General features: G+C 43.2%; 1 protein-coding gene across 4 annotated transcripts in view; it reads left to right on the forward strand.

Moving 5' to 3' along the window:
* DNAH5 (dynein axonemal heavy chain 5) overlaps nt 1-15,432 on the forward strand; it is a 179,334-nt gene that overhangs the window by 96,004 nt on the left and 67,898 nt on the right. For all 4 annotated transcript variants that reach the window (XM_081014558.1, XM_081014559.1, XM_081014561.1 and 1 more), the window contains 5 exons: nt 5,096-5,337; nt 6,877-7,053; nt 10,672-10,876; nt 12,084-12,226; nt 14,028-14,162. In XM_081014558.1, the coding sequence (XP_080870684.1) occupies nt 5,096-5,337; nt 6,877-7,053; nt 10,672-10,876; nt 12,084-12,226; nt 14,028-14,162 (902 nt within the window). The remainder of the gene's footprint in view (nt 1-5,095; nt 5,338-6,876; nt 7,054-10,671; nt 10,877-12,083; nt 12,227-14,027; nt 14,163-15,432) is intronic.

Below are 15,432 nucleotides of genomic sequence, written 5' to 3' on the forward strand. Positions count from 1 at the left end.
ACCAGACCACAAGACGCACCTAGTTTTTGGAGGAGGAAAACAAGAAGAAAAATATTCTGAATCTCAGAAGCCAGAACAGCAAGAGGGATCGCTGCGCAGTGAAAGCAGCAATCCCTCTTGCTGTTCTGGCTTCTGTGATAGCTGTGCAGCCTGCATTTGCTCCATAAGATGCACACACATTTCCCCTTACTTTTTAGAAGGGAAAAAGTGAGTTCTATAGAGCAAAAAATACGGTAATTATTTGTGTAAGGTAAAGGGATCCCTGACCATTAGGTCCAGTCGTGACCGACTTTGGGGTTGCAGCGCTCATCTTGCTTTATTGGCCGAGGGAGCTGGTGTACAGCTCAGGGTCATGTGGCCAGCATGACTAAGCCGCTTCTGGCAAACCAGAGCAGCGCACGGAAACGCCGTTAACCTTCCCGCCAGAGCGGTACCTACCGTATTTTTGCCCTATAGGACGCTCCGTCCCATAAGGCACATCTAGTTTTTTTGGGGGGGAAATAAAGGGGAAAAAATTATTTCCCCCCCAGGCACGGGGCTGGGGCGGGGGAAGTCCGAGCTTCCCCCAACCCCAGCCCCCAGAACAGGCAACTCTCCGCAAGCCGTGGGAGCCCAGCGCCGGGCTCTCGCGCCTTGCGGAGAGCCGCGTGAAGTCTGGGCGCACTGAGCTCAGCGGGCCCAGCCTTCGGCATGCAGGCAACTGTCCGCAAGCCGTGGGAGCCCGGCGCGGGCTCCCACGGCTTGCGGAGATCTGTGCGAAGCCTGGAAAGCGAGAGGGGTCGGTGCGCACTGACCCCTCTCGCTCTCCAGGCTTCTGCGAAAGCCTGCATTCGCCCCTTAGGACGCACACACATTTCCCCTTAATTTTTGGAGGGGAAAAAGTGCGTCCTATGGGGCGAAAAATACGGTATTTATCTACTTAAACTTTGACGTGCTTTCAAACTGCTAGGTTGGCAGGAGCAGGGACCGAGCAACCGGAGCTCACCCCATCACGGGGATTTGAACTGCCGACCTTCTGATCGGCAAGTCCTAGGCTCTGTGGTTTAACCCACAGCACCACCCGCGTCCCTAATTATTTGTGTAGTCCTCTTTTAAAGCCATTCAAGTTGCTGACCATCACTGCCTCCTGTGGGAGAGAATTCCATAGTTGTTGTTGTTGTTGTTGTTGTTAATTTGTACCCTGCCCATCTGACTGGGTTGCTCTGTGTGGAAGTACTTTATATGTTCTGAATCTTCCAAAATGCAGTTTCATTGGATGTCCCCAAGTTTGTTGTGTTATCAGAGAGGGGAGGAAAAACTTCTTGGTATCCACTTTCTCCATAATTTTATAAACTTCTATCAAGTCACCTCTTACTTGCCTTTTAAGTCCCCAATGCTGTTGGTTGCTTCGTTTATCTGATTGCTGTGATGTTATGAGCCACAACTATTGTCCTGAGTGCAATACGGTGCTCTTTCCCCTTTTACTACTCTTTTTGAATAGCCTGCTAGTTTGAGGGTGAACAATTGCTGCTTCCTTCAAGCCGGGGATAGATTTCCAAGCAATCTAAAGCCTTTTGTGTAAGGTGCCTGAAACTGTATATCTATCTAGCTGCTGGGGGAAGTTCGGAAAGGAACAGCTTGCACACTTGAATATTTGGCTGAGGAAAGAGAAACTTTAGACTCTCTGGGGGCCAAAGCAGACCTGAAGTTAAATGAAGACATCATTGCATCTAACATGTAATTTTTTTAAAAAATGCAGAAGGCAGCACCTTTTTTGGGGGGGGGGGGCTGACAATTAATGGTATCAGAGCAGGGGTGGTGGAAGAGTTATGGTCCTGAAGAAAACACCTCTCCTGAAACTGGCATGGGCTTTTAAGGAGGGAATTCCTCTACGCCAGGAGAAGATGTGTAAGTGAAGATATTAGCTTTACCCGAATATTTGTAGCTCACACAGTTGCCACCACACAAGGGTAAGACGGGAGCTGTGTTCACTGCCTCCACCCACTCCACTAAGCTTCCCACTGGCATTGAAACCTGTGCAATCAGGGCTCTAGTGTGGTGGCACCTTCGGAAATCCCTGCCTATTAGAATCATAGAATCATAGAATCATAGAGTTGGAAGAGACCACAAGGGCCATCGAGTCCAACCCCCTGCCAAGCAGGAAACACCATCAGAGCACTCCTGACATATGGTTGTCAAGCCTCTGCTTAAAGACCTCCAGAGAAGGAGACTCCACCACACTCCTTGGCAGCAAATTCCACTGTCGAACAGCTCTTACTGTCAGGAAGTTCTTCCTAATGTTTAGGTGGAATCTTCTTTCTTGTAGTCTGGATCCATTGCTCTGTGTCCGCTTCTCTGGAGCAGCAGAAAACAACCTTTCTCCCTCCTCTATGTGACATCCTTTTATATATTTGAACATGGCTATCATATCACCCCTTAACCTCCTCTTCTCCAGGCTAAACATGCCCAGCTCCCTTAGCCGTTCCTCATAAGGCATCGTTTCCAGGCCTTTGACCATTTTGGTTGCCCTCCTCTGGACACGTTCCAGTTTGTCAGTGTCCTTCTTGAACTGTGGTGCCCAGAACTGGACACAGTACTCCAGGTGAGGTCTGACCAGAGCAGAATACAGTGGCACTATTACTTCCCTTGATCTAGATGCTATACTCCTATTGATGCAGCCCATAATTGCATTGGCTTTTTTAGCTGCCGTGTCACACTGTTGGCTCATGTCAAGTTTGTGGTCAACCAAGACTCCTAGATCCTTTTCACATGTACTGCTCTCAAGCCAGGTGTCACCCATCTTGTATTTGTGCCTCTCATTTTTTCTGCCCAAGTGCAATACTTTACATTTCTCCCTGTTAAAATTCATCTTGTTTGTTTTTGCCCAGTTCTCTAATCTGTCAAGGTCGTTTTGAAGTGTGATCCTGTCCTCTGGGGTGTTAGCCACCCCTCCCAGTTTGGTGTCATCTGCAAATTTGGTCAGGATGCCCTTGAGTCCATCATCCAAGTCGTTGATAAAGATGTTGAATAAGACCGGGCCCAAGACAGAACCCTGTGGCACCCCACTAGTCACTCTTCTCCAGGATGAAGAGGAACCATTGATGAGCACCCTTTGGGTTCGGTCAGTCAGACAGTTACAATCCACTGAGTGGTAGCATAGTCAAGACCGCATTTTACCAGCTTCTTTACAAGAATATCATGGGGCACCTTGTCAAATGCCTTGCTGAAATCAAGGTAGGCTACATCCACTGCGTTCCCTTCATCTACCAGGCTTGTAATTCTGTCAAAAAATGAGATCAGGTTAGTCTGACATGACTTATTTTTCAGAAATCCATGCTGACTATTGGTGATCACAGCATTCCTTTCTAGGTGCTCACAGACTGTTTGCTTAATGATCTGCTCCAGAATCTTCCCTGGTATTGATGTCAGACTGACTGGGCGGTAATTATTTGGGTCCTCTCTTTCCCCCTTTTTGAAAATAGGGACAACATTTGCCCTCCTCCAGTCTGCCGGGACTTCGCCTGTTCTCCAGGAATTCTCAAAGATGACTGCCAGTGGTTCTGAGATTAATACCACTGTACTCCTTTTGGTGCCTCCTAGAAAGGTTTTTATTTAGACAACCCTACACAGATATCTAGAATGGTGGTGTGTGTTTAACTGATTGCTGATTTTAATTTTCTGTCTGTTTTATTTGTTTTTACTAAAATTTAATTGTTTGCGCTTTTCTTGTAAATTGCTGTGAGTTTTTACAATCAAGCGGTATATACATTTTATGAAATGAAATAATAATAATAATAATAATAATAATAATAATGAAATCATGCAGTCCTTCCTCCCCACAGCTCATGGAAGGGGCAATAGGGATGAGAAATATAAGGGTATGGTCAACAGTCATGGTCCCCTTTCTCCCCTCACTGGATGAGCTACCAACTCCCAAAGAGAGGTACTGCCATATTAGACCTTTACAAACAGGGAGCAGGTGGTGCTGTGGTCTAAACCACTGAGACTCTTGGGCTTGCCGATCAGAAGGTCGGCAGTTCGAATCCCCGTGACAGGGTGAGCTCCCGTTGCTCTGTCCCAGCTTCTACCAACCTAGCAGTTCAAAAGCATGCCAGTGTGAGTAGATAAATAGGTACCACTGCGGCAGGAAGGTAAACAGCATTTCCATGCACTCTGGTTTCCATCATGGTGTCCTGTTGCGCCAGAAGCGGTTTAGTCATGCTGGTCACATGACCTGGAAAGCTCTCTGTGGATGAACGCTGGCTCCTTTGGCCTAAAAGCGAGATGAGCGCCACAACCTCATAGTCACCTTTGACTGGACTTAACTGTCCAGGGGTCCTTTACCTTTTTACCTTTTGCATACAGTATGAAAAAGAAAGTTGAATAATTTTTCAGCAACGTACTCTTGTTCTCTCTGAGAGGTATAACAATGCACTTAAGACAGAATGTCCATTTTGAGCTTGGGGGAATTTCTGGTTAGAAGTCAAAGTCAAGTGTTAATGGCACTCAGTTCTGCTGCATTTTGTTTCCTACTTTGTATCCTACTTTTCCCACAATAACCTCAAGAGGCATTTCAGCTTCACAACAATTGGATGTGCTAGTTTTGGCAGAAAGGTGACAACTCGAAGGTGACAACTCGTCTAAGGTCACCCAATGAACTTCATGATTGTGAGGTTATTTGAATTGTAGAGTTGAGACCCTGAGGATCATCTAGTCCATTCCCCCGCAATGCAGGAAAATTCAGCTGCCCCATACAAGGATCGAACCTGCAACCTTGGCGTTACCAACACCATGCTCTAACCAGCTAAACTATACACCTCACACATAGTGCACCTATTAGATCACACTGGCATACCTAAGAGGTCAGCAGACAGCATTGGTTAGATTGCAGACATTGCATCTTTTGTGTATTGTTATTTGGGTCCTGTACTTTAAGTGGATTTTAACTGGATCGTATGCCAATAATAAAGGCGCATTATTGTATATGTCCCTCTTAGTCATGGTTAACTTTATGCAAGGATGCCAAAACATTTCAGGCGATTAAGCATCCTTGTTGTATAACAAAATCGTCTCATGACATGGAATGTTGTTGTTTTTTGGAACCTTTGAATTATAGGGGAACACATTTGGATAGTTCTTGATGGTCCCGTTGATGCAATTTGGATTGAGAACCTGAACTCGGTGCTTGACGATAACAAAACGTTAACGCTTGCTAATGGAGATCGGATCCCTATGGCGCCAAACTGTAAAATTGTCTTCGAGCCTCATAATATTGACAACGCTTCTCCTGCCACTGTGTCGAGGAATGGCATGGTGTTTATGAGCTCATCAGTTCTCAACTGGAGCCCTATTCTTGAGGTATAAATGTTTACATGTGTTCCTTGGGCCAGCTCCACCATCAGCTCCTTCATTCCCTTCAGGCAGTTGAAACTGGAACTGTGGAATAATCTGCAATGTCTCCTGGATGTGCATTTAGCTGGCTAATATGGATGAGAGTTTGCCATCCTGAATATTGCCTTCAGCAGCTTCAGCAGCCCAATAAAAAATTCTGCTTCTCTATGCACTGATTAAGGGACACGGGTGGCACTGTGGGTTAAACCACAGAGCCTAGGACTTGCCAGATCAGAAGGTCGGCGGTTCGAATCCCCGTGACAGGGTGAGCTCCCGTTGCTCAGTCCGTGCTCCTGCCAACCTAGCAGTTCGAAAGCAGTGTCAAAATATACCTGCCTTTTTGGGAGCTTTTAGCAGTTGTACTGTTTTATTGTTGTTAACCGCCCTGAGCCCGGCTTCGGCTGGGGAGGGCGGGATATAAATAAAATTTATTATTATTATTATTATACTGTTGATTTAAGGTTGTACTCACCTGCCTGTGTATGTCTGCAGTTATACAAATCTGATAGGCCTCAAAGTCTTGCAATATCATCTCATTCATGCTACTGGGTGTTGTCACCTATACATTATTCACTTGCTAATTAGGCTGTTTTAGATGTGCATGTTATATTTGTCTTCCTTTAGCAATGTTTTATTTTGAAATTTCTAAGATAATATTTCAGTTTCCTGTTAATTAATGTTGCTTTGAATACATACTTCAAAGTATACATTACTTGGGACGCGGGTGGCGCTGTGGGTTAAACCACAGAGCCTAGGACTTGGCGATCAGAAGGTCGGAGGTTCGAATCCCTGCGACAGGGTGAGCTCCCGTTGCTCGGTCCCTGCTCCTGCCAACCTAGCAGTTCGAAAGCACATCAAAGTGCAAGTAGATAAATAGGTACCACTCCGGCGGGAAGGTAAACGGCGTTTCCGTGCGCTGCTCTGGTTCGCCAGAAGTGGCTTAGTCATGCTGGCCACATGACCCGGAAGCTGTATGCTGGCTCCCTCGGCCAATAAAGCGAGATGAGCGCTGCAACCCCAGAGTCGGCCACAACTGGTCCTAATGGTCAGGGGTCCCTTTACCTTTTATACATTACTTGACTTTAGTCAGTAAGGTTTCATTCTGGATTGTTTTATTTGATGTTTAAATGTAGGTTGTAAACTGCTTTGATTCCCCCCCTTAAAAATATAAAGCAGTATAGAAATGAAATTAATAACAGTAACAATAATCTGACTAAATGGCACCAGAGCCAAAATACGATTTGCTTCTTGCACAATCTAAGTGTTTTCTAGGGGCGGAAATTACTTATTTCCACCTAAAAATCCAAATGGATGGTTGTATACAATGTTCTGCTCAAAAGAACCCTATTGAAGTTAATATATATGCTTAACTTTAGGCCAATCAATTTTAGTAGGTTTACTGAACTTGGTTGGTGATCGGCCTGGATAATATTTAGAGCAGCTCTAATAGTGAGAATTTGGACATATTTTTGAAAGTCACTTGGCTCTTCTTTCTGGGTTGCACAGGGCTTCCTGAAAAAACGCTCTACACAGGAAGCTGACGTTTTGCGCCATCTGTACACAGCGTCTTTCCCAGACCTCTACCGGTATAGCATCCAGTCCTTAGAATACAAGATAGAGATGCTGGAAGCCTTTGTGATAATGCAGAGCATCAATATGTTGCAGGGCTTGATCCCTTACAAGGTAAGCCATTCCAGGCTTTTGAAAAACAATTTTTGGAGAAGACCCTTGTTATAAGCATGGTTGAGGGTTTTTGTTTTTTTTTAAAAAAAAGATATTTATTGAGATTTTCAAAATGTTACAAAGAAGAAAAAAAATAAAATAGAAGCAGAAGAGAGTACAAAGAATAAAAATAATTGACAAAATAGAAAAAAAACACCAACCCCTTCCCACCATATAAGAAAAAATTCCAAATGAGAAAAAATGACAGAAAAAAAGAAAAAAAGAAGAATGCAAAAATCACAAAACTTTAAAAACATTTAAAAACAAATTCATTATTTTCAAATCCTTAGCTGTCATTACCTTCTTTCTTAGACCTCCTCCTCCTCCCTTTCTTTGTATCCTACTTATTAATTATCCCAGCAAATCCTTGACCTTATCTTCCTATAATAAAATAAACCTTAAACCTTAAAACTTAAATCTTATCCTTACCAACTTCTCATAATCATAATATTCTTTCATAATTCTTTAAACATCTTTGCTAAAGCCAAGTAATTTCATTCCAACATTTTTCTATCATTCATCAATTTTATAAAACAGTTCTAATGGTAGAAAAAAGAGGTATAAACAGATCCAATCTTCATCCAGCGTCCCTTCCTCCTGGTTCCGGGTTTTGTCAGTCCTTATTCCCGTCAATCTAGCCCATTAACCTGGCAACCTTATGTCCGAGGCCCTCAAGTCTCTTCCATGACCCTTCCGCGTCTCTTCTTCATATTTGTAACTGTATTTTCCCTTGTCTCCTGCTCATGGTAACTCCAGCTTGACAATGTTTTTAACCCTTCTCAACAGATCAGCCCCTTTTCCATGTTCAACAATGAATTCCATGTAGTATTTAAAAGCATGTTTCAAAGGCCCTCCAAAATTGAGAGCCCCCACAGTCCCAAACATCTCACGGCCCGTTGCCATATTTGAAAAGTCCAAACATCCCAGCATAGGGGGGGGTCAATCCAGCCCCCCATTTCCAAACCAAGCCAAACTTTTCCTTTCCAGATATGGCATTTCCAGGTTCATTTGTGAAATCCAAAAAATCATATTCCTGTTGGGCCTGTTCTGTCAAAACACACTCCTGATTTAAATCCTGAGTGGGCTCCACATATTTTCCCACTGTCTGTTCAAAGTTTCCCACTGCCTGTTCAAAATTTCTAGTCGAAGTCACCATCCAATTCACCTTCTCGTGTAATTGTTCCAGTAGATCGTTTGTTTTATAGAGAGCATACAACAAGGCTTCTGAATACATTGTCTACAAGGTCAGATACTTGTTCCCACGGTTGTAATCTGTAACAGCTGTCATCTCCCTGGAGTTAGTTACAGTTTCACAGTTACAATTTCACAGACTCCCCCTAGGGGGAAAACTTCTATTTATTCTTGCAACAAAGTTTCCTTTTTTAAGATACTTTGTCCATATATAATCCTTTAAAATGCGAAAGGGAACAGTGGAATCACTAGGTTTCTCTTCTTTTAGCCATCTGTCAAAAACACTTGTCTTTGGTTAATGAACTTCACACGTCAGTCCTGACAGCCCGCTCCAGGATCAGGTCAGGACGGAGGAAAGTTACTTCACTTTAAAGTCACTTTAAACAGTCCAAAAAGATCCCCCCCTTCTCCTGCTGTCGAAGGGGGGTTCCACAATTTTAAATGGTGAAATCCAATCTTTTAAAAGCGATTTTCTGAGCTCTAGTTTAAATTGCCTTTGCTTTATTCTGTTTACAAAAGAACGGAAGGATGACTTCCTGTTTAGACCTTCCCGTTCCGTACCAAATTCAAGTAAATTTTTAAAGTCCGATTCTTTCCTGCTCGCAAGTCCTTATTTGATGTCCAATTGTTCAAAGTCTAAGTACTCACGGGTGCTTATTTTAAAGTCCAAATTGTCCCAGGAAAAAGGCAGCGCTCTCCGGCAACAGCTATGCGGCTTCGCTCCACGGAAATAGCAGTTGACTCACAGCACCGCGCCACTTCCCCCTCTTCACTTCGGAGCCCGTTAGTGGGTTCCTTAGCGGGTTGGGGGGGCGCTAAAGGTGCCCGGCGAGTCCCATGGTCACAGGCTTCATCCGCCTGTGATTTTTAAGTGGGCCCCCGCTTCGCCGTAGCGGAGAAGACCCGTTTTCCGCGGAGCTAGTCCCTCCAGTTCAGAGGGAGTCCGCCATTGCCGGTGGCGCCACCCCGGAAGTCTAAGCATGGTTGAGGTTTTGTCTGTATCCGGGTGTGCAAAGTCAAATGAGCAAATACTTTAGCGCCCTTCATTTGAATACCAATATTCTAAATGAATACGTTATATCGGGCATAGTTGCATAGCACACATTAAATATTATTAATCCCTCAATAAGAATACATAATGCCTTTTGAAGTGCTTTGTACAATACAAAATTCTCCTTCCTTAAATAACAGCAAAGAAGTACACCTGCTGGCAAGCTTTTCTATTAGTATATATGCTGGTCTGTGACCGTAATAAAGTACTTGAACTTGAACTATTAGTATAAATCAACTTCTGCTGGAATAAATGCAACACTGAAGGGTCTGTGTCTATTCATATACAAACTTCTGATTCTATATATAATATCGAGGAAATACATGCCCCAACATTCCAAATATGCAATCCACCTTGCGCTAACATGTTATTATCAAGAAATGCGCAACCATCTTTTCCTACTCATGCATCAATGGGTTTTTGAAACACAATATAGTTGAGTCACAAGGGAGGCCGACCAAAGTCTGATTATATACAAAGGCAGGCAAAAACAGGACCTTGGACAGCTCCAACAGTGCTCTGCTGGCTGAAAGTAGCTGGATAAGTTGTTGTCTCTGCAGGGAGCTAGGCAGCCAACTGAAACCTTAAGTAGACTGACAAGACCGGGAGTGTGATGAGCTCCTCTTCTGTGGTGGAGGTGGCTGGGTTGTGAAAGGGCCCTCTCCTTATTTGACCTATGAGGCTAAAGAGATAGAAGGACTGCAGGAGACTCATCCTTTGAGTCAGAGGACAGTGGTCTATCTGTGTCCTCTGGCTGTACCCAAATAAGGTATTGTCAACACTCCTCAGGGAAGTTCCCAAGTCTATGACATAAAGTATAATGCTGTCATGTGAACGCCACTAACAATCATTTTCTAATTCATATTGCATCTATTAATGGTTGGTTCATATCTTTCCCCCATAAACTTTAAAAAGGGTCTCCAGTTTTTGATAAAATCTTCTATCCTTCTCCCCCTCTCTATCTCTTATAGGTAAATACTCTGTTAAGCTAACCTTTCCAGCTGGTTCCCACAATTTCATTAGCTAAGCTAAGGATTATTGTAATAACCTGCAGTTCTATAATGGTATATATTTAAAGTAGATGAATAAATGAGCAAACTAAGTTAATTCGGATATGCGGAAAATATTAAAAAATAAATTGAAGGAACCGCAGAAAGAGGGGGAAGGAAGACTAGTTTTGAAATATTGAATTGATTGTAAAATTATTGGAAAGTATAAAATTGAAAATCATAAATAAAATAATAATAATATTTTTTTTTCATTAGCTAAGCTTTCATAGTAGGTGCACAATAATTTTACCATTTAGTCACTAAAGGCAATGGTGCTTTGCTGTTTAGGAACAGGGTGGGGAAATAACAGCAGAGTACCTGGAAAGATTGTATATCTTCTCCTTAATGTGGAGCGTTGGGGCACTGCTGGAACTGGAAGACCGTTGCAAAATGGAGCACTGGCTTCGGAATCACGAAACTATAAAACTTGACCTCCCCAACATCCCGGAAGGAAGTGAAGACACTATGTTTGACTACTATGTTACCAATGACGGTTAGTGAACTCCTGAGAAGTTACTATGTGGTCCTCATTATTAGCTTCAAAAGGTTTAGTATGAATAAGTTATGAAGCTTTTGGGTTATGAAGTTTGCTGGATGTAACATCCAGTGATCAGAGACCTCCAGCTGAAGATCATTCAGATTTGAAAAACCTGTGTTGTTTATACTTGGTCTTCTCCAGTCGTCACCCTGTCAATTCTTAGACACTTTGTTGGGACGAGAAGGCAGTGGGTTGCTGTGGAAGTAATCCATAATTTAGCTTTATAAGGATGAACACTTCCACCTTGTTCCCTCCCCATGTTCACCAAACCCAGAAAATGGCTACTGATTTTGAATATAGTTAGTAGAAACAGGCCAAACCATAGTTCATCAAGCTGCCTTGTTTCAACAAACCTTAGTTAAGATCAATCACTGATTCAGATGACATGCTAAACTGAAATTAATCTAAAATGGAGGTGGAAATTTCTGAAATCCTTGTGGCTGCTCTGTAGGAAAGTGGAGGGGGAATTATGCAAGGCTGATATTCTGTGTTTGTGTGTGTGTATGTATGTGTATGTGTGTGTGTGTATATATGTATATGTATATACATATACATATGTATATGTATATACATATACATATGTATATGTATATACACCCAGTAGCACCTTAGAGACCAACTAAGTTTGTTCTTCGCATGAGCTTTTGTGTGCATGCACACTTCTTCAGTTACACGAGTGGTATATCTGAAGAAGTGTGCATGCACACGAAAACTCATACCAAGAACAAACTTAGTTGGTCTCTAAGGTGCTGGTGGACAATTTTTATTTTTATTTTTTTATATATTTCTACTGCGTCAGACCAACACGGCTACCTACCTGAATCTGATATTCTGTGTGTTTTGCCCTCATAATACAAATCTATGTTTAGTGTTACATAAGAAATGGGCCAGTCATATGCTTTTGCCAAGTTGTGCCGTGCCATGACTCTCATGGGTCATGAATGTCCACGACACCTAATGGCTTCATGACTTAGTTCTGTTTTAAATTGGACGTAATGGGGATTAGAGGTTTCAGTTGCATCCCTGCTTTTGTAGATTTCAGATCTGGAAAGCTGCCAAAAATGTCTCTCAGACTAGTTCTGCTTGACTACCTTCTTATGGGCTAATACATTAAATACAAAGCATGTTTCAAGGGGAATTCACTGCTTTTCCTTTGGACTAGGCAAATGGATGCACTGGAATACCTGCATTGATGAGTATGTATATCCCACCAACAGCACGCCAGAGTATGGCTCCATCCTGGTGCCAAATGTTGACAATGTGAGAACGGACTTCCTTATGCATACTATTGCAAAGCAAGGCAAGGTAATTATCTGATGTTTCACACAGGGATTTCAGTAATTCCACCTGGTGGAGGGATGATCAAGAGGGCTGGGGATTTTTACTTTGTAACTGACATTGCTGTATGCAGTTTTATCGAACTCCTCCAATTCTTCAAAGTCCTTTACAACGGTTACTTCTTTGGGGTAGGTTTATGAGTCGGGCTAAGCTGAAGAATAGTGACATGTTCACAGCCACAGCTCTATGGCTCAATAAGGATTTGAATGTGGGTCTTTTGCATCCATATCCAGCACTAGCTATTTCATTGTGCCTACAAAAGATCTAGACAGCATCTTAAAAAGCAGAGACATCACCTTGCCAACAAAGGTCTGTATAGTTAAAGCCATGGTTTTCCCAGTAGTGATAGAGACATCACCTTGCCAACAAAGGTCCGTATAGTTAAAGCCATGGTTTTCCCAGTAGTGATAGAGACATCACCTTGCCAACAAAGGTCTGTATAGTTAAAGCCATGGTTTTCCCAGTAGTCATGTATGGAAGTGAGAGCTGGACCATAAAGAAGACTGATCGCCAAAGAATTGATGCTTTTGAATTATGGTGCTGGAGGAGACTCTTGAGAGTCCCATGGACTGCAAGAAGATCAAACCTATCCATTCTTAAGGAAATCAGCCCTGAGTGCTCACTGGAAGGACAGATCCTGAATCTGAGGCTCCAAGACTTTGGCTACCTCATGAGAAGAGAAGACTCCCTGGAAAAGACCTTGATGTTGGGAAAGATGGAGGGCACAAGGAGAGGGGACGACAGAGGATGAGATCGTTGGATAGTGTTCTCGAAGCTACCAGCATGAGTTTGACCAAACTGCGGGAGGCAGTGGAAGACAGGAGTGCCTGGCATGCTCTGGTCCATGGGTTCACGAAGAGTCGGACACGACTAAACAACAACAACAAAAGATCTTGCTTTGCCCCCCTTCTGCTCGTGTCAGGTTAGCTCTCCTAGAGTTGATTAACCCGTGTGACCAAATATAGCAGATTTTTAGTTGTAAAAATGGTATGGTATGGGATTTATGGCTGGAGGTAAGTATGGCAGTTTCAAATCATGATTATTCTTTATAGTGTGTGCACAACACCTTTCGGAGTTACACAGAAAACATAGATAGGTCCCTGCTTTCAAGGAGCTTGTAGATCTCAAATAAACAATGGGGAAATGACAGAAGGGAAGAATGTGGGCAGATGCCATTATGTATACATCCTCTAATTTTCTTACCTATTTTCTTTTTCACTCTTTCTTCCTCTTCTTCTTTCTACCATGGCCACATTCTCCACCTCATTATTTTTTCGGGACTATTCTTTCTCCTGTCCCTCCTTTCCAGTCCACACCTCCCATGTAATGGTATTCTCAGGCCCACATCTTCATTCGTCCTTGACGCCTATTTCTCTACTGTTTTGCATAGGCTCTTTTTACCTGCTCATTTTACCTGCTCTTTTCTTCTCTAGGAGCAGAGGTGCTCTATCAATAGGAGCCAGTGAACCTTCTTTCTCTACCACCCCTTCTTGGCATTAGAGTAGCTCAGCTGATCAGTGCCAGAGGCTTCATCACAAAATCCCTTTGTGCATTGCAATATAGATTTTGCTGGTACAGCTAACTCCATTTTGGTCAGGGATGGGTGCTGCCAAAATAAATTACTAATGTTGCAAGCGATGATGTAATTTTTTGGAATGTTCTTCTTCTTCTATATTACTTGAAAAGAATAATTTTGAGAACTGAGCCTCTGCCAATGCCCTCAGTTCAAGTATTCCCCAACTCGTTTGGATTCTCTCCTCATCTTCAGGCAGTGCTACTAATTGGTGAACAAGGGACCGCTAAGACTGTCATCATCAAAGGCTACATGTCAAAATATAATCCTGAAAGCCACATGGCCAAGAGTCTGAACTTTTCATCGGCAACAACTCCTTTAATGTTTCAGGTACTCCTTAGAATTATCTTTCTCTAAACTGAAAGTGAAGTGAGCCTTTTGGTTCACTTCACTGACTGTATACCAGAATGAGAGTATTCAAAAATGTTTTATTAAATGTCAAAGGTCCATCTTTGCCATAGCCTGCTAATCTTGTTCCTGTGTCTTTGGTGGCCAAATGGCTCCTCTCTTGGGGTGCCATCTCTTCCTTATTCATCCCATTTAAAGATGCATAAGTGCATCCAATTCCTAATTCCTAAATCTCTTCCAGGTCTCCTGGTTGTTTCCATATTCCAGGACAGTTCCAGCACTATTTCTGCTTTGCTGACTTTTCTATGGAATGCAGATCAGCCAAATTTAAATCTCCTTAAGTTTTGCTTAACTTTTTTTGGGGGAGGGGAGAATAAATAGGATACAAAGGGACACGGGTGGCACTGTGATGTAAACCACTGAGCCTTGGGCTTGCCGATCGGAAGGTCGGTGGTTCGAATCCCCGCATTGCTCTGTCCCAGCTCCTGCCACCTAGCAGTTCGAAAGCACATCAAAGTGCGAGTAGATAAATAGGTACCACTTTGGCGGGAAGGTAAACGCCGTTTCCATGCGCTGCTCTGGTTTTGCCAGAAGCAGCTTAGTCATGCTGGCCACATGACCTGGAAAACTGTCTGCAGACAAACGTTGGCTCCCTCGGCCAGTAAAGCGAGATGAGCACCGCAACCCCAGAGTCTTTCACAACTGGACTTAACTGTCAGGGGTCATTTACCTTTACCTTTACCTTTACCTTTTTAAATAGGATACAAACCATAAAAGTGTTGCAGGAACCATAACATTGAAACTGGGGAGGAAAAAAATCAAGTGTGGATAAGCCCTGAGTTAAATGGGCTTTAGTCCCGGGAAGGTCTGTAAAGGATTGCAGTCTTCAGGTGCAATTCTATACAGTGGTACCTCGGTTTACAAACTTAATCCATTCCGGAGGTCCGTTCTTACACCAAAGCATTCTTAAACTGAGGTGCATGCTTTCCCTAATGAGGCCTCCCAACGCCGGTGCTTGGCTTCTGTTCGTCTTCCGGGGCAAAATTTGCTAACCGGAACACCTACTTCTGGTTTTGCAGAGTTCGTTGTCCGAAGCATTCATTAACAGGACTGTTTGTAGACCTGTACAGTGATACCTCTGGTTACGAACTCAATTCATTCCGGAGGTCCATTCTTAACCTGAAACCGTTCTTAACCTGAGGTACCACTTTAGCGAATGGGGCCTCCCGCTGCCGCAGCGACCCAAAGTATT

This window comes from Podarcis pityusensis (genome assembly GCF_964106645.2).
Source record: "Podarcis pityusensis genome assembly, chromosome: 7".
NCBI classification, from domain to species: domain Eukaryota; kingdom Metazoa; phylum Chordata; class Lepidosauria; order Squamata; family Lacertidae; genus Podarcis; species Podarcis pityusensis.